Source organism: Capsicum annuum, unplaced genomic scaffold (genome assembly GCF_002878395.1).
Source record: "Capsicum annuum cultivar UCD-10X-F1 unplaced genomic scaffold, UCD10Xv1.1 ctg4869, whole genome shotgun sequence".
NCBI lineage: Eukaryota > Viridiplantae > Streptophyta > Magnoliopsida > Solanales > Solanaceae > Capsicum > Capsicum annuum.
In genome coordinates this window covers 147,352-168,451 of record NW_025856414.1, presented here as the reverse complement: position 1 = coordinate 168,451, position 21,100 = coordinate 147,352, and the positions used below count along the sequence as shown (strand labels likewise).

Below are 21,100 nucleotides of genomic sequence, written 5' to 3'. Positions count from 1 at the left end.
AGATATTTTTTTCTTCTAATAAAACGATACCCAAACTTAAAGAGTATACAAATCGACCTTCTAAAATCGATTTTTGGTTTTTTTTTTTTAGTAGTGCAGATCAAGGTTTGGTCTCGATTTCCAGTTCAAGGCTGCAACGTGGGCCTCGAGTCAGGTCTCAAGTCTCATATTCAGAGTGTCAATCAAGGCTCAGTTTCAGAGTCTCGGTTGATCAACATCGTACGAATCATTTAAAAAAATTGGTCAGATTATGTTGGTCATGACCTAACCCATTTTTAGTTCATTTCAATCAAAGTAGCTTTTGAGATAATTTTAGTCCCACTGATTTACAAAGTAAATTCATTTTAACTTATTTAAATTCAGCTCAATCCATCCATCTAACACCTCCCATAAAGTCTATCGAAAACAACTTCTCTACTTAATCTGAGATAATGATATGAATTACGTACAGTTTATTCTCCACAAACCTCACTTTGTGAAAATATATTGATATATTATTATTATTATTAAAATTTATATAATTGAATGAATTAAGATACAACGGTCAAAATAAAATAAAAAGTAAAACATTCTCATAGTAAAATGAATCTAGACAAGATAATCAAAACACTTGTACTTATGTTTTCTTAATAGACATGTAAAAACCCAAGAGGCCACCATAAAGGATGACGACTTCCTTGTGAGATGAAGGGAATAACTTTAGTCCATTTTGACTTGGAAATTTGGATTTATGATGAGATGGATGACCATTACAGGACATGTTTTAAATTTATTTACTTATTTTTAGAATAATAGTAGTAGTATTTTTTGTTGAAAATTATATATTATTTATGAAAATTTTAAAATTCAACTTAAAATTGTATTATAAAATTTGAAAAATAACTTAGAATTTGTTTTCAAACTAATTTTTCACTTTTGAAGTAGTATTTTAATATATTCAAACATAAATATTATTTCAAATATTCTTTTAGAAAAATATAATCAAACATAATTTCAGCTTTAAATTCAACTTTATAAATTTTAAATAAAAATAAAAAACATTTAATATCTATGACCAACCCCTACTACCATTCAATTACATGCCAAAACAAGAGAAAACATGATTCAAGCATAATTATAAAAATAGCTAATTTTTGGTGTAGAAAGAAAAACAAAGAAAAAATGCTCCTCAATTCATCCCACAATTCAATGGATTCATCTTCCCCTCCGTCTGCAACACCGCGAAAACCCTCTGATTCAACTTCGATCCCCACCTTCAAAGACAAACTCATCACTGGTGAAGCCCTAGAAGATCTAGATATGAGTGATATCCCTATTCCAGATATCTCCATTTCCAAAATACTCCTTGCAAATACCTCTGAACTGTCAAACGGAATTAAATCCATCACTTTATCCCACGAAGACAACCTCCATTTGTACGCCCCTTGGAAGTTCTCCCTGATTATCAAGCTAATTGATATCAGTATTACTCATCACACCCTTCGGAACAAACTAGAACAACTGTGGAAATTTATGGATCAAGTTCCTCTCATCGATCTTGGGTCAAACTACTATATTCTCAAGTTTGCAAACACAGAAAAGATTAACTTTGTTCTGAATAATGGCCCATGGTTTGTCTATGGTCATTATCTCTCAATACAAAAATGGGTTTCAAAATTCACGCCGGAGAAAGCAACTCTCACCTCCTCTGCTATTTGGACCCGCCTTCCCCACCTTCCCACCGAGTACTATGATCATATCCTTGTCCAACAAGTGGGAAACTCCATTGAAAGGCTGCTAAAATTGACGTGTGTACCAATGCCACGCTTAGAGGGCGCTATGCATGGCTATGCATCCAGATGTGCTTTAACACCCCATTCCCGACCTGGATCCAAATTGGACACCACATGCAGCAAATTATATATGAAGCTGATGGATTTGTGTTAAAAATGTGGCCGTTTTCGCCACAGCGACAAAGATTGCCTTTTCCCTCATCCCCACAAAGAAGAAAAGCAACCAGAACATACTTCAACACAAGCTCCCAAGGTGCATGACCCCCTAGTGAATGATTGGCAAACCTTTCAGTTTTCAAGGAGAAAAAAGCCAGCCAACCCAGGTAAAAGAAATCAAGAAAAGGTAGATTTTTCAACTCCTTCACCACCCCCACAATCTACATTATCACACACTGCTAACGCCTTAAATGCCATTAATTCTTCTCATTCCGCTCCTCGTACTACTACTAGTTCCATTCATCACAATGCTAGTAATAATAAAACTCTGCCCCATGCTTCCTCTGCAAACCTGCTCACTACGGCTACTACAGCTTCTTTACCCTCTGCTGTCTTAGAAGACAATCAGAAGTTTCCAAAAAACATTCATCCTCTGAATGGAAATACCACGTACATCAAGGTCCCATCAAAAAATTTTACAAACCCCCAAAAAACCCTTTTTTTACATAACCAAACCCCCTCTAATATTTCCCAACCACTGACCAATGGTCCTTCGACCTCTTCCCACTGCATGCAAGTACACTTGGCGCAAGACAACAGCCAAGTGTCATGCCTTTCTTTCGGAAAAATTAACCCTTCTACTACAACTCTCTTACCCAATCATACTTCTATAAAATTCATGCCAACAGATTTCCAATCATCACTCACTACACTCACACAAGTTACTACAAAATCTTCTCCTTTGTCTGATCCCCTGTTAACAATGGTTGCTCAAATTCCCCCTCATCAACACATCCACCTCTCTCCTCTCAATCCACCACCCCTCTCTGAGAAGCCATGAACGAAAACAATACTCCCACAGTCTATGCAACCCCGCCAGTTCTCCTCCCTATTCAACCTCTATCTTGGATAGAGATGGGACTGAGCGAGCATGCAGCCATCTTCTCACTAGAAGTCAATGGATCTCCCTCACTGGTAGTCATTCAGAACGAGAGCCAGCTAGCTCAACTAGTGACGGAGGGAATGCGCATAGCACTGGAGCACTTTGTCAACCAAATGTGATCCACCAACAATCTCAATCCAGCCTCGACAAACTTAATACTGGGATTTCTCCAGATCATGCAAGGACTTTGGAATCTCTCTCACTTCCTCAATCCCTTCCCCAATATGAACAATATTGCACAAACTCCATTCTTCACTCCCTACGAGACAATATCTACAACCCCAATCTTCTTTCCCTAGCAACCGATACCAGTAAAGTCGGAACCCCCAGCATTCATGCCAACACCTCTTTTCTCCCCTCAAATACCTTCCCCCCTTCTCGACACCCACCAATCTCAGAAATGCAGTTCCAGACCCCAGGCATGGCACTGGACAAACTCGAACGGAACCCGTACGCACCAAGTTCTCCGAAATCTCAAGTCTAAAATCCGTGGCCCTAATGGTGTTCCCAAAGAAAGAAGACAAAAAGTACATACTCAATCGTCCCGTGAACCTACTGAAATGCTCATTTGTGCTCCGCCCAACGGTGAATTAGGATTTAGCAAAGAATGTAGTTATAATGGCCCGTCACTGAGATCAACAACTCAAACCAGTGATGGCCCCTTTCCCCTTTACTTTTTTAACCCTATGGATCAAGATACTAGTTTTATAGTTTGGAATACGCGTGGTGTTAATAATGATGCCTTTAAAATGAACTTAAAAGAAATTATTAGAAACCATAACCCTTGTCTGGTGGCTCTTCTTGAAACAAAAATGTCTAACCATGCTAGTGTTAGGGATGAATTTGCCTTTGATGAAATGTATGAAGTTCCTGCTATAGGTCATTCCGGTGGCCTTGTGATGATGTGGTACTCTCATATTGTGAATGTTACCCGTAAACAACTCACCAATCAAGAGGTGCATGCTATGATCCAGGTATTGCCAAATTCATCCCCTTGGTACTTTTCTACTGTCTATGGTAGTACAGATATATCTAAATGCCTGCTGCTTTGGGATAAGCTAGTTAATTATGCTAACACTATTCGGAGTCCCTAGTTACTCGCGGGGGACTTTAATGAAATACTTAGCCCACAAGACAAATGGGGTGGTAGAGTTATAAATAATAATCGTTGTTCTCGGTTTTGGAACTGTATTAATGCTTGTCATCTTGTTGATTTGGGTTTTAAGGGTAGTCGTTTTACTTGGACCAACCATAGGCGAAAACATAATGGTATAGGGCTTATTTTAGAACGTCTTGACCGCACTTTTGCTAATACGTCGTGGCTCACTCTCCACCCTATGCAAAAGTTATCCACTTACCAAACACTCACTCGGACCACACTCCTCTGTTAATTAATATTAACTCTCGACATCGTCCTCATTTTCCCAAACCTTTTCGCTTGGAAAAGTTCTGGATACAACATCCTACGTTTAAGCCTATAGTGCACCGGTGTTGGGATGAAAATAACTATAATTTGTTGGCTGCTACAAATGATTTTGTGCAAGCTACCACCTCTTGGGATCAAGTCACCTTTGGTGACATATTCAAGAATAAAAAGCGTCTGTTAGCCCAACTTGGCGGTATCTAAAATCTACTGCTTACCCTACTAGTTCTTATTTTCAAAATCTCGAGCAAACTTTGCTCCAAGACTACAATGATATCCTTCGTATCGAGGATGATTATTGGAAATTGCGATCTCGAATTAATTGGATTAATTATGGTGATGCAAACACGAATATTTTCCATATGCCCGTCATAAACCGTAGACGCAATAATAAGATCTCTTATTTTAAAGACGTCAATGATCAATGGATCACTAATCATGGCCGTATTGTTGAGCATGCATTAGACTACTTTACTTACTACTTTACTTCTTGTTTTACTAGTTCTCACCTGTCCACGACCAAACCAAATTATGGTACCTCCTACCACAAAATTTCCAACACGGATATGTCCATCCTTGATAGGCCGCTGAAGGATTTCGAAGTAAAAAAATGCTCTCTTCACCTTTAAACCCTTTAAAGCCCCGGGCCCGGACGGTTTCCATCCTCATTTCTACCAATACTTATAGAGTACTGTTGGTGCAAGTGTATTATAGTTCTGCCATCAAGCATTTTCCACACAAACTATTCCTCCTGAATTTAATAGGACCTACCTTTGTCTTATTCCGAAATATAAAAATGCAAACCAGCTAAAAAACTTTCGTCCTACTGGTTTATGCAACACCGTTTACAAAATCCTCACTAAAGTTATTACTAACCGAATCAAACCTTTACTTCCGAACCTTATAGGCCCCCACCAAACTAGTTTTTTAAAAGGACATCGGGCCTGTGATAATGCTATTCTAGTGCAACAATTATTCAAGCATCTAAATCAAACTTCCTCTGCTAAAGGTTGTGTCCTTCTCAAACTAGATTTAGAAAAAGTGTTTGATCGGCTAGAATGGTCCTTTATTCTTCGTACCTTAGCATTTTCGGCTTTCCTTCTAAGCTGTCGTTCCTAATCATGCATTGTATCACTACTAGTTCTATTTTCGTCCTCATGAATGGTTCCCGAACCTCCTTCTTCTCTTCTTCTAGATGTATACGCCAGGGCGACCCTAAGTCCCCGTATATTTTTATTTTGTGCATGGAACTTCTATCAAATTATATCTATCACCAAGTAGATATACTTCAATGGGATGCTGTCTCACTTTCTAGAAATGGCCCTCTCTTCTCCCACCTATTTTTTTCGATTTACAACATAGCTCACTGCATGGAGTATTTCTGTAAACTTTCCGGGCAAAAAATAAATTGTGCCAAATCAAAGGATTTCTTTTCAAAAAAATGTCCTCGATCTTTGAAAGATATAATTTTTTGGTGTTTTAATATTCACAGATCAGATCAATTTGGTAAATATCTTGGTTTTCCCATTCTCACACAAAAACCTCGGGCCAAGGATTTTCAGTACCTTCTAGATAATGTGAGGAAAAAACTTACTAGCTGGAAATTAAAATTCCTAACCCCTACGGGCAGACTAGTTCTTATTAAGTCCTCTTTGAACGCAATCCCCGCCTTTGCCATGCAATTTCGTCTTCCAAAAAACATTTGCAACTCTATTGATAAACTCCAGCGAGATTTTCTTTGGGGTTCCCCTGCTGAAAAAGAAAGCTGCACTTAGTAGCCTGGGATAGAATCACCTCTCCCATTACGGAAGGGGGGTTGGGTATTAGGGATGCTTACTCTAAAAATACCTCTCTTCTAGCTAGCCTAGCGTGGCGAATGTTTCAAAATCCCCTCTCACTCTGGGCACCACCTTATTTAAAAAATACAATAATACAAATCCCTCCCCAAACCACTCCTTTATTTGGAAAAATATTCTCTTTGGGGGTACCATTTGTTCCCCAAACATTGCTTGGAAACCAGGATCTAGTAAAACTATTAATTTCTGGTATGATAAATGGATTTCGGAGTCCATGCCTCTATGAAATATTATCCAAGGACCTCTCGCCATGGCGGAATCCTCTCTCAAATTAACCGACCTTTCGGAAACAAGTGGCAATGGCATAAGTTACCTTTACCCTCCCAGACTCAATTATTACCCAGAGTGCTTTGGTCAAACTGTATCCCTCTAACAACACCAAGAATACCCCTTACTGGGCAGCCACCTCCAATGGCCTCTTCACTACCCACTCTGTCCTATCCCTTATTCGACATCGTCACATTACCCCCTATAGTTTTGAATGGATCTGGAAGCTTCCCACCGTATGTAAACACAAATTTATGCTTTGGCTGTGCGCTTTTGATAGACTCCTCACCATGGATTACCTCTATCGACTCAACATAGTCGAGCAACCTCTTTGTCCCATCTGTAAGATGGCTGATGAATCCACATCCCACATCTTCTTGGATTGTCACATCGCTAGGAAATTCTGGCTAGATGTAGGCCTGAATGTTCACCAACTAGACTTTTCCAACACCTACTGATTATTAGTGTTAAAAACTCAGAACTTCCCGCCCTCATCTCCTTTCCCCTTCCACTACAAGAGGTTAGAATTTCTTTCTTTTGCTTTATGGCACCTCTGGACTAATAGAAACCACAATGTTTATAATCATAAATCCACCCTTCTCCCTTCGTCCCTCGTCACCTTCAAACTGTTGGAATTCATTACCATTACGGACTGCGACTCTACTGTTGAAGCTCCTATTACTATTGATATAAAGTGGCTTTCCTCTCCAGCTACTTGTTACAAGCTCAATGTTGATGGCTCTTACAACAAGCATACTACTAAGGGAGGCATTGGCAGAGTTTTTTGAGATTCAAATGGCAACTGGGTCTTCGGTTTTGCTGGACCTTGTGAAGCCCGACATGCTGCACATTCTGAAATTTTGGCCTTCCATCAAGGCCTTGAAATAGCTGAGCTTCAAAATTTACATGATAGTAGAAGTTGATTCTACTGATCTTTTTCTTATTCTTGACACCTCTCCACCTCTGTTTAATTCCACTGTTTGGTTTGCTCTTGAAGAAACTGGGAATCAGCTCTCACCCATAATTTTCGGCAGGCAAATATGGTGGTTGATGGATTATGTAAGATAGGTGCAACTTCTCCTGGGGACCAAGTGCAGTTTTTGTCAAGCCTTCCAAGCTCTGTTTTGTCTAGCCTCGAAGCTGACTCTCTTCAAGCTTCTTATCAGAAGACTCTCTCTAGAACTGCTTGTAATAAATTAGCTAGCTTAGGGAATCTCTCTGTACTATCTAGTTCCCTTTTTGCAACTGCTAAGTTGCCTATGAATGCTACTGTGTGTGTACCTACTCTTTAGTATTAATAAATCCTCCTCTTATCCCAAAAAAAAAAAAAAAAAAATAGCTAACACTCGGTTGAGGTTAAAAGAATTTTTAATGAAATCTATTACTCACTCCATTTCAAAATAAGTGAATTGTTTGGGTATTTATTGGTGTTTCAAAATAAGTGAATCATTGAATTTTTTTCTAAATTTGTCCTTATGATTTGACAACCAATTAAATTTATGTCTTTAATGTTTTTTCCTTAATACGTGTGTCAAAATCCAACAATTCATTTATTATGAAACGAAGAAAGTATTAACTAGTGGCGAGTGGCCCGAGTTTTATACTTCTTTTGTCTGATATGTGCTACTTTTCGATTTAATTTGTTTCACAAAAAATATCACTTTCTTATATTTAGAAATAATTTAAATTAAAATTTTAATTTCATGCTTACTAAATTATTCATGACCACATAAATATTTTAGACTTATTTCAGATTATAAATTTCAAAAGTCTTCCACTTTTTCTACTCCCTATCTATTTAAATGGTGTCACAAAAATTAAAATGAAAGTAATAAAATTAAAAATTACTAATTGAAATTCCTTTTTATGTATTTCATGCTTCATTTATTTGTACATAATAAAAGTGTCAATTTTGATCACTACTCATAGTCATTAACTATATATTTAATTTGATGTTTGCATCTTATTCATTTAGATGTCGGACAAGTGAACTTTTTTATAATGATATTTCACATCTTAATTGTGTAGTACTCCTATGTATTCAATTCAATATTTTTTATGTTTTAGTTTTTTTTTTTTCTTTTTCAAATACTTCTTGTTAGATAACAATACACGCAAAAACAACAAAAAAGAAGAAACATTGCAAAGTCAAACGAATTTAAGGATTTAATTTTTTTATGTGGGAAAAAAGATTAAATAAAATTCTAAATTTCTAAATAACTGTAACGCCTTGGGAGTACACCCTGGACGTCACACGGTGCTTTCGGTCACAAGTAACCACAAGCTAACCCATGAGCTGATACCTACTGTGAGTACGGAATAAAATTGATAACAATGACATGTGCGAAAATTAACTGAAAAACGCCATAAGATTTTAAGTTCTGAAAATAATACAACTGAATCCATAAAACTGAAACATGTGCGGAAATACTGAAATCTGACTAATAGGACTGACAAACTAACTAACTATCTGAAGTGTTTGAAAGCCTCTAAACTGATTGAGGAGTTGATGGGACAAGCCCTCAACTAACTCCTACTGACTAAATGAAAAGAAATGCTGAAAGAAACATATTAGGTCCTCGAAACATGAGGACTCACCAATGTTGTTGCTGTTGATAAGATAAACTGTCTAAGCCCAATCAGGGAACTATGCATTTGAACCTATGATATTAAACATCATAGTGCAAGAAACAAGCATGCAGTCAGTACTTTGAATGTACTGGTATACAAGATGAGGTTAGGCTGAAATGTATATGCTTATGTGCATGAAGTAAATACTGACTGAATAACATGAGATAACTGATGCATAAAATATGTAAAAGCTGTAAAATCTGAGAATGTATGACCAAGCATATAACATGTTTCTGAAATAGTCTGTAAACTGAATACTAAAATCTGATAACTGAATAACTGATAGTTGTATGCTATGGTCAATGCAAACCTGAAACTGAATTCTATACTGAATATTAAACTTAGACTGAAACTGTGGGAGGTATCATCTAACCAACATGTCCCAAATCTGAGCTGATAGGGGTCCAACCAGTAACCCTAGTTGGAAGGGTGCTAGTAACGAGCCACGGGTACTAACAATGGTTGTGGAGTCAGTCCTAACTGTCGGGTGACCCCTGAGATCAGTCCTAAGCTGGTGAGTGATCCCTGAAGAATGTCAGTCCTAAACTGGCGGGTGACATCTCTAAATTCTACACTAGCTACATTGTTTTGGAACTTAGGGACTGCTACAAAGGACCCAGTCCTAACTGGCGGGTGAGCCCCCATCCCTAGGTTTTCTCGGTGCAGAATCCTACTCCCAACTGAACTGACACTGATTACGGGACTGAACTATGTTTAACCAAACAAGGAACTGATCATGATAACTACTGAATGATAATGCTATTGATTTATCCAAAACTATTCTAAAACTACTGAAATTCTGTAAATAGCTAAGTAACGGGTGTTCATAACCCCTAGGACTTAATGGAAATATCACTAAGGACACATACAAGCTTTGACAACCATAATAGGGAATCATTACGTAAAGACCATCACTTTGGCATTTTATCAAACACATGGATATCAATACTTTAACATGGGGATGCTTTTAAACATGATGAGATAACACGATCACATGATAAAATCATAAACTGAGAATTTATTCTGAATCGCATGCACATATTACGGAAATTACAATATTTAAAACATATTATAATCCATTCTGCATGAAAACAATTGTAATCATGACTTGAAATCAAATTACCAAGATATTGATGAACATATTTCAACTTTCAAATGTGTAAAGGCTCTTTCGATCAAAAACTCTTGGAAACATAATACATGATCGAAATTCATAAGAGTTTCATGGATATAATTTATAGTAATATGTAAAACAATAGTCTAAATCTTAAAAATGAATTCTTGGACTCCATGGGTGAAAAGGACCCATGAATGAACCTCACACATACCTTAATTGATGAATTCATGATGATTCCTAATGGTTTTATTAAAATTAAGCTTGAATCTCTTGATTCTTTTGAAAAGGTTAGGGTTTGTTCTCGAGAGAGGCAGCCTTCTTCTGTGAGGATTTTGTAAAATAGGATATCAAATTATGTTTTTGAGACCTTAAGTCCCATGTTATAGACCAAATAGGTGAAGGAAAAAGACCCAATTACCCTTGCAAAACCAGAAATAGGAGCTAGAAAAATAAGGGCATGCGATGGAGCATACGCAACGGGCTCTGGTCCACCGAACTGGACCATGCGCCGCGGCCTCTATCGCGGGCACCCTTACGGGTGAAATGGAGAGCGTGCCGCGGGCTTATCCCGGTGCTGCTACTATTTTGGAAATTCAAACACACCCTTACGCTCGTCCAAAAATTCTGAAACTCACCCGAGATGTACTATCGACAACCCTAATCATTAATCAACTTAAAATTTAACGTTCCAATGTTGGAAAGGTCGAAAATAAAATCATCAAAGTTTAAGGGGCTTTGAAAATGACTAAGTCCTAACACTTAGTGAAATTTTCTAACTCTTGGACCCCTTTTACATTCAGTGGTGAGCTGAATTGAGTTAGGATCTTACGGGATCTTACAATAACTCATCTAATGTACATGCTCATATTCCAAAGGAAAGAAAAAGTGAGCAAAAGTAATATGTAGAACAATAAAAATACTGCACATGAGAGCACTTTAAACATCCTAGTAGAAAAACATAAAAGGTGGCTTTATTTACAAAAATATATAAAGCAACTGAAGTAATAAAATAGAATAGTAAGGGTAAAATGTAAATCGAAAAACTACTGCATCTGAAGGCACTCTAAGCTTGTTATAATGACATAAAAAGGTGATTTTATTTACAAATTACACAAACAATTAAAGTAATAAAATAAAATACGAAAGGCAAAATGTACATTGAAAAAGTACCATACAAATAGCACAATTGAAATTAAATAAAACCTATTTGAATTTTTTATCAATAAAGATAAAAAATACAACTTTCACAGCATTGATTTTCAAGATTACTGAGCAAAATTATTTTATAATTCCTATATTGCCCTCATGGTCGGCAACTATGTCAATCATGAGGTATCTTCTTGTTATGGCTTATATATCAATACTTCTACTCTTAATATATAAGCCATAATAAGCAGGCATTTCATGGTCGAAATGTTTACCGATCATGAGAATGTTTAGTGATTACAAAATAATTTTGCTAGGTGATCTTGTAAATTCAATGATTTAAAAATTATATTATTATATTTATTGACTAAATATTCAAGTGGCTTTTGTTTAATTTCATTTGTGCTACATAATCAGTACCTTTTCAAACATAACTTGTTTATTTGTAATTTTCACATATTGTGTCAGATCTCCACCAATAAAATTTTTGTAAGAGGGTTTTATTTTTTGCAATATAATGTAAAATAAGATACAAGAAATCACAATCAAGTAAACAAGATAAGATATAAAGATATGTTTATGAAAAAGGAAAGAAAGGGAGACGAGATTTAAAAGAAAGAAAGAAAAATCTAACAATTAAAATATATTAATCATTAAATTCATTCCAAGAGGAAAGCGAGATTGAACTCATACAATGAGTGGACAATTTAGTTAAAAGTGACAAAAGAGTTTGAAAATGAGGTGTAGGTGACTCAAGTTTTAATAATTGATTGGAGGTGACAATTACTTTATTATAGATTAAGAAAGTTGGTGAAATTTGAAAATAGTCTACAAGTTTTTTTTAATTTACACTTTGATTCAAATATAAAAAACTAATATAACTAGAAACGGAGGAAAAAAAAGCACGTTTCTCTCTCTTCTCATCCGTCGTTGTTTTCTTTCTCTTCGCGATTTTTGTTGTTCATTGTTGCTGCTAATTTATTCATCATCTTCTGCTTCATGATGATCATCTTTTACTTCATTATTATGTTCATGTTCTTCTTGTCGACCATTGTTGTTGGTTTTACCTCTACTGTTGCTACTTGACCAATTTTTTAGGTAAAATTTTATTTTGAACATCACTTTGACATTACTTCATAGGTGAATTTGATAAGTAAAATTATGATTTTTAGTTAAATTTGTCATCTGGGTAAACTTCTACTACTGTTTTTTAACAATGGAAATAACCCGTTCATGAATCCAACCTAAGAGTCATCTGTTTAAATAGATGACCCATCTGTTGCGACAGATGAGTTATCTGTTGCAACAGAAGACTCATATGTTGGATTTATGTTTATGGTTCTATAGTGCCCGTAACTTAAATCGAACAAATGGGTCATCTATTGAAACAAACGAGTTATCTGTTACAACAGACTAGTTATCTGTTGTATTAGATGAGTTATCTGTTACAACAGACTAGTTATTTGTTGTAACAGATGAGTTATCTTTTACAACAGAGGAGTAATCTGTTGCAACAGAGGAATAAACTAGTTGGAACAACACAAAATAGCTCCTGCTACAAACCCAACAAATAATAAATATATTTCAAAAGGTGGTCCATCTGTTGAAAGAAATCAAAACTCTTGCTATTGCTATTGGATTCAAAATTGTTCCTTACGTCCAATCGTCGACATGTTTGTTGAGAAGAAGAAATAGACAGAAACATCAATTTTTCATTAAACAAAACAAAATACATTAGGTAGGTAGATCAGATATAAATAAAAATAAAAATACATACGCTAAAAGAAAAAACATAACCTAATTATTATTATTATTATTATTATTATCATTATTTTTATTATTGTCAGTCGGACAATCGTCAACCGATAGTAGCATGGCCCTTCTCAGCTTGCGAATCTCTCGGAGCATTCTTACTCTCACAGTTCCCAACTCACACTGCAGGTCATTAACCTACCTATTAAGTTCCCGTACGATGTCACATAGAATAGCAATGTCCCATACAGGATCAACCATATCTAGAACACACATAAATTAAAAAAAAATATAAAAACACAAGTAAACAAAAGAGTCTGAATGTAATACAATGTATACTACCAATTGGGTAGATTTATACAATAAGAAAGAAAAAAACTTACCTAAGTCAGAGAAAAGGTATATGGTATTTGAAGAGAAAGTGGTTGAAGATGTAACATGAAAGACAAGATGCAAGAAATAAATAGAGTGTAGTAAAATGAATGAGTAAGGAGGGACCTATTTATAGAGGATTGAATTTGAATGACTTAGGCAAAAAGGCGCGACTGTTCACCTCCATTTTATTAATTATATTCAAACTGGAGACTTTTTTATTACTGGAAAAAGTTATGACTTAATTAAATCAAGTTGCTGACTTTTTGGTTATTGTGATAAGTCATGACTTTTTAGCTTATTATTATTAATTAGTTCTTAAATTTAAATAACTTTTTTCTCAATTAAATAATCAAAAACTTCTTACCTTTTCAATAACCATTTTTTTTAATAATAATAACCATTTTTATTGAATTGTGGCAACAAATTGTATATCTATTGCATCAGATAACCTATCTGTGGTCACAGATATACAATCTGTTGCAACAAATGAACCATTTGTGCGACATATAATCTATCTATTGCAACAAATTTGTTATCTATTCCATCAGATGTCTACAACTGATGCAACAAATGGACCATCTGTTGGATCATCATATACATTCATTAATCCAAATTGGTGACTTTTTTATTATATAAATAAAAAATATATTTTTAAAACAAAAATGATGAAAAGTCACAACTTGTCACCTATTTAATATTAACATCAATTATTCAAATTAAATAACTATTTTTTATGATTATAAATTGTGTTTATCATCATATACTTTAATTAATCCAGAGCGGTGACTTTTTTTTATCATATAATAAAAAAATTAAAAAACATATTTTTTAAAAAATGATGAAAAGTCACGAGTTGTCACCTATTTAATATTAACATCAGTTGTTAAAATTACATAACCATTTTTTATGATTATAAATTGTGTTTATCATTTATTTCCTTATTATTTATTTACAAACCATTTTTCATATTAAATAATTGAAAAGTCATGACTTTTGACTCTCTCAATAACAATAATCTCTTTTTATTAACAATCATCGATTGCAATATATGATCCATCTATCGCAATAGATTAACCATCCATTGCAACATATGGTCCATCCGTTACCACAAACGCTTAATGCCTACCTCCAACCGTCGACATGTTGAGAATAAGAAATAATCATAATGAAAATTAAATATTAAATAAGAATTAAAAATTTAAAGTCGACCGAACATTGATTTTTGAATTCATTATACACAAATATACAAAAAAAATAAAACATAAATTAGGTTCCTCCCTTAGGTAGATCTTATATAATAAAATAAAATACATATGCTAAAAGAAAAAAATATAACCTAATTATTACTATTACTATTATTATTATTGTTGTTGTTGTTGTTGTTGTTGTTGTTGTCATCGTCAACCAGTTAATCGTCATCTGATAGCAGCAGGGCCCTCTTCAGTCTTGCTCTCATGGCGCCCAACTCCCACCGGAGTTCATGAATCTGCCTTTCAAGTTCTCGCAAGGAGTTGCACAAAATCACCTTGTCCAAATACGGATCAACCATATCTAGAAGTGAAGTTATGTATAATTACATCCCTTAATTAAATAAAACAGGTGACTTTTCGAATATGTAAATTAAAAAAATAGATTTAAATACAACATTTTATCTTTATTGTATTTCAGAAAGAAAAGAAAATAGCTTTAAAATAAATCTAACATATGGATAATCTGTTGCAAAATATATTCTATCTGTTTGATAATTTACAACATATTGACAATCTATTGCAACAGGTGTATATATCTGTTTGATTATTTCCAACGTCTAAGTCATATGTTGCAATAGATTGATCATCTGTCGTAACAAATGTCTATAATTGTTTGATAATTTTAATAGATGGGTTATTTGTTGCAACCGGTTAGTCATCTGTTTATTTAAATTAAGCCATAGATGGGATAGGAAGAATAAGATGTGTGCAGATGGATGAATCCACTTTCATGTGTGAGAGTTATGCATTACTGATAAGGTCATCGAGACAACACGTTCACATAAAGCACAATGATTTTGTGAATATAGCTTTTAACAGATTAGGCATTAATCATTCAAACAAGATCCTGCATTTTACAGTTAAGTTTGATAGGTTCGAATTAACAAGGCTGACGGGCCATGGAGATGGTGTCAATACCCTGTTACGAATTAATGACAGTTGTTGCTCATGTTTATGCATGTCAAGTTTTGAAAAGAGATCAATATTTGGTGTTATTGCATAGATTCATTACCGATTGGACTTAACTTAAGGGTGCATTGGACTCTGAGAAGGCCTTCGAAACCTCCTACTGCAGGAAACAAGAACAAAAAAGAAATAGAAATTCCCCTTCCCCAAATTTAAATGGACGGGTTATTCGAGAAGATGATTATACGCCAGAAGGATCCGTAGGAGAATACCTGCGAGGGAAAAGGGAGTTGATAAAAGACTATATATTTGAAACCTAATTGAAGAGGAAACATAGGGTATCAAGAAAGGAACTTCTAACGAATCTTGCTGATGAAACTGACTTAAAATGTGAGAAATCTGAATCAAGTGCAAATATGAAAGCGTATCCAGTAATGAAAATCTATCTGTCATCTCTCTCAAAGAAAAATAGTATTGCTGGACACTTTGCTAGGAAATTATGACTAGTTAGCATGGTCGAAATGATCACCTATGGAGAAAATTATAGAACACCAAGAAAGCAGCTTTGTAGGCACCGAGGGTTGAAATGATATACAGTAAGTCAAGAAAACTTGCGCCAAGAACAGTTGAAGTTAAAACAAAGAATCAAGCCAAGATGGAAGTTTCTGAATTTTAAAATGCATCCCATTCCTTCTTGTTTGTGGTTCCGATTAGGTCCACTGCTATTGACCTTAATGGAACCACAAACAATATTGAAAGACAGATTGAGTATAATTACTTCCTTAGCAATATGGATGTAATTGATTGTGTTATCTTTCTTTAATATGCTTTCAATATATCTTGAAGAAGATCAGATGCTTGTTGTAGTATGTGAAGCCCGTGCAGTTGCCAGATCTCTTAAAAATTATCAAATGTGTGTTTTCACGATAACATGATCAGTAATACATACCTCCCACATATGAAGTGATTTCTTCTGCAAGCAACTTATTCCTCCGAACCCATCTTTATTGTAGCCTTTTGTATTGGTCGGAAAAAAGTTGATCAACTTTCACTTTCTTATATCTATAAACAAGATAAAAACAATTGATGTCAAATAAGGAAAGAACAAAAAGAACATTACAATTGTTGTCTGCATAATTTTTAAAAAAGATAACACAAAATTGAATAAATACAACACATTTCAATATCTGTTCAATAGTTGATCCATATGTTGCAACATGTCTGTTACAATAGATTGTCTATATATTGTAACATATTACCCATCTGTTGCAACATATTCCACATCTGTTCAAAAGACAGGCGGTCTATTGTAACAGGCTATGCATCTGTTGCAACAAATGGATGACATATTGCAACATATGGGTCATCTGTTGGAATAAATCAAATCGGCCTTGCTAGTAGTTTAATTTGTTCCAACAGTTGCTCCGTCTGTTGCAACATCAACAACAAAGAAAAAACACCATTTATTCCAACACCATCAATAATACCAACACCACACGTTCCAACAACACTAATCCCACCACCAACATTAAAAATAAAGAAACAAATAAAAAACATACAAAACAAAAATAATGCCAACAACGCTTCTAAAGTTCTCTCAATAGATGAGTTTTTTTGCATTTTTTAATAAAAACAACGGTTCGTTAATTCAAGACTTAAAAGTCATATTTTCTTCAATTTTCTCAATAAATAGGATATGGGTAATGGGTAATTAAATAAAAAACAAATATAAATAACTAATTTAAATAACTTGCAAAGAAGAAGATGAGAATGAAAGAGCAATAGTGAATCATACCTACAATGTCAAAAGCAAGGGGATCAAAACAACAATCTCAATCAAGAAAAGATATAGATTGACTGAGATAAAATTATCCTCATGATAAAGAGGAGAGAAAATAGAGAAAAAAGAGACAGTTGTGATAACCCTAAAGAGGAGAGAAAGAAAAAGAAGAGAGATAAAATAATTTATGGTTGGAGGTGAGATAATTCTAGAGATGGATTTAAATATTCATTAATAACTTTGAGGGGCATGAGGAGACGAGTGACGTTGAAAAGATAAGATATGACAACTCAAAAAGGAGATTTTTGAGTTATCCAAGAAATATTTTTTACCGTCTTAGTATTTTATATTTTTTATTTTGGACAGAAAATTACTTTAAAATAAAAAAAAAGATTTCCAAATAGATATGTCATCTGTTGCAATAGATATCAATATCTGTTTGAAAATTTTCATCAGCACAGTCATCTGTCGCAATAGATGCAAATGTCTCTTTGATAATTTATAACAGATAGGTAATCTGTTGCAACAGATATCAATATCTTTCTAAAAATTTTCAACAGCTCAGTCATCTATCACAACAAATGCAAATGTCTAATTGATAATTTACAATAGATAAGTAATCTGTTGTAACAAATTTTCTTGCAATTAAATTAGCAAGAACTAGAAATGAGTTTATAGGGTCAACAACAATTTCAATTGAGTCTTTGTTATTGTATGATATTTTTATTGCGTTCCTTCCGACCCGAGTCATCAATCGATTAATCTAAATTGAAACGATTCATATTAACCCTATGATTTAGGTAATACCTAAATTGATTTAGCTAGAACTAGGGATGAGTTCATAGGGTCAACTGTAATTTCGATTGAGTCTTTGCAATTGCCTGATGTTGGTATTGCGTTTCTTCTGACTTGAGTCGTCAACCGATCAATTTGAGTTAAAATGATTCAGATTAACTTATTATTAAGCTAATACCTAAATTGATTTACCTAGAACTAGGGATGAGTTCATAGGGTCAATGATAATTTTAATTGAGTCTTTGTAATTGCATGATTTTGGTATTGCGTTTCTCCCGACCTGAGTCATTAATCGATCAATCTGAGTTGAAATTATTCATATTAACTTATTATTGAGATAATACCTAAATTAATTTATCTAGAACTAGGGATGAGTTCATAGGTTCGACAATAATTTCAATTAAGTCTTTGCAATTGCATGATGTTGGTACTGCATTCCTCTTGACCTGAGTCGTTAATCGATCAATCTGAGTTGAAATGATTCATATTAACATATTATTAAGCTACTACCTAAATTGATTTACCTAGAATTAGGGAAAAGTTCATAGGGTCAACTACAGTTTCAATTGAATCTTTTCAATTGCATGATATTGGTATTACGTTCTTCTCGATATGAGTCGTCAATCGATCAATTGAGTTGAAATGATAAATATTAAATTTTTATTGAGATAATACCTAAATTTATTTATCTAGAACTAGGGATGAGTTCATAGGGTCAACTACAATTTTAATAGAGTCTTTGCAATTGCATGATATTGGTATTGCGTTCCTTATTATGTGACTTTACCCCTCTTAATTGTCTTTTTCTAGTAGTTTTAAACTAGCACTGCACGTGAGAAGGTATATAGTAGATTTTGAGGTGCAATACTAATGTCATGGAGGAGATATGATTGTAGGTTGTAGTTAAGTGAGATATGGTATTTGGGTTGCTTTCCCAATTTGATGGACTAATATAATATGTGGCATGCCTCATCGATGGCACATGATTGGTTCTAGACAATAGGCTTGAACTTTATATGTAGATTGTGGTGGTAAGAATAGTTGCTTAAGGTTAATGATGCATATTTTGTGAGAGTAAGTAGTAGGCTTGATTTGATGTGTGTAATAGCGTAGGTTGGCAATTTGGGAAAAAGGAGTGGATAATTGTGATATATTTGTAGATACAAGAGACTACTATTAAAATGATGAATTGTGGTTGAGTCATTAAGTGCATAAGAGTGTTAAGTATATAAGAATGAGTCGAACCCCAGGTAGCATGTTGTTAGATAAGGTTTTATATGTATAAGTGTCATGTGTACCTAGTTCATGTTCTTGAATTTTGTAGTATTGAGAAGTCTGGGGTATTGTTGTACGGTGTAATTTAGAGTTGAATTGACGTAATATAGGTAGACAATATGGGCCTTTGGTATAGTTTTACAAATTTTATGAAGTTGTAAGTTGTTTGATTAGAGTTCTAATGTTAGAATGTTAAGTAGTGGAGAATGGATTTTTTTTATGTGATAAGGAGTGAGGATGTGTATGCTCATGAGACTATGAGTTGTAGGGTGATGGCTATAGAGGCTAGCAAAAGTTAAGAGAAGCGTTCCCGGTCACACCCCTTTTCGCTTGAGGGTCGAGTCGAAGGATTTTTCCGATTAAAGTAACGATATTGATTAGTGTTTAATTTATTTGCAGAGTCGCCACTTGAAATTGAGTTATGGTGTTCCAAGTCACCTCTTGAATCCCTAATCAAAAGAAAATGACTCTTCATTAGTCTGCGAAAACAGAACATTGGGTAAGGAATTTTATTGACCGAGGGAAAGGTGTGAGGCACCCCTCGGATCCCGTGGTTCTAATACAGTCGCTTTTATTGACTTATTTTAACTTAAACTATTTTGATAAATCATATTAAGGCCTAAATTCGTTCATTTTTTATTATACCTAAATCTGTCTATATATCTTATATTATACTAGTGAAAATTAATTATAGAAAATATTTGTCAAAGTACATTATTGCATCTTTGAATTATTTTTAAATGTCTCGAAAAGATGCATACGCCACATTCTTAATTAAGACAAAAATTTTAAACGTGTCTAAAATTTGCCTAGCGTTAAAGGTGTTGATTTCATCTCTTGTAAACTCGAGACAATTTTTTCTTATTCATTTTATTCTTTTTCACTCTTTTACAAGGAGTTTCAAAACAAAATTCATGTCTCATCTCGATTCTTTCACATTTAATTATCGGGCCTTAAACTTTTATCAAGAGGTCGATGGTTCTAATATTTATGAATCAAAACTAACTAATTGGAAGCACAAATTAGCAACAACTAATCACAGAAAATAACTCAATTGTTGTAAGTGAAGGTGGGATTCCAAACGGTACATAACAAAATTGATATATGACTGTCATAAGCCACATGTCCTTCATAGAACAAAATTATTTAGATTTCATGTTTATAACAATTCATGTAATATGACTTTCAACATGAAAAACAAACAGCAAGGTACTTGGATTTTAAAACCAAGCAAACATGAGGCATACGATTATCATTTTTAGCTCTAACCGATTCGTAATACAAATCTAAAAGAATTTGTTTTAGCTTTAGGAATTAATGTTTAAAAATGGATCTCATCTTCTCCATCGATGAATAGATAATAGAGTCCACTTTAATTCAAACACAAATTAGAACATATTTATATCCAAGATATTAATATCTTGAAACCTTCAAATCCACGGACAACTATTAAAATGCTCTGAAGGGCAATTAAACATACAACTCAGATTTAAAACCACACATAAATAATCAGCTCAGATTTCATGCTTTGATTCATAAAACTTAAATGATTATAAGAACAGAAACATCGCCACCAAAAATTCAAACGAAAACCCGACCTTCACTCTTTTCTTTCTTTTTCTTCTCTTGTTTACCGCCTTTCTTTGTTTTCTTCTT

At 34.2% G+C, this 21,100-nt stretch overlaps 1 protein-coding gene across 1 annotated transcript in view; it reads left to right on the top strand.

Moving 5' to 3' along the window:
* The first annotated feature begins 7,457 nt into the window (after positions 1–7,457).
* Positions 7,458–21,100, top strand: part of LOC124892589 (uncharacterized PE-PGRS family protein PE_PGRS3-like) — an 84,611-nt gene continuing 70,968 nt past the window's right edge. Inside the window, exon 1 of the mRNA XM_047403832.1 lies at positions 7,458–7,690. Coding sequence (XP_047259788.1) covers positions 7,458–7,690 — 233 coding nt within the window. The remainder of the gene's footprint in view (positions 7,691–21,100) is intronic.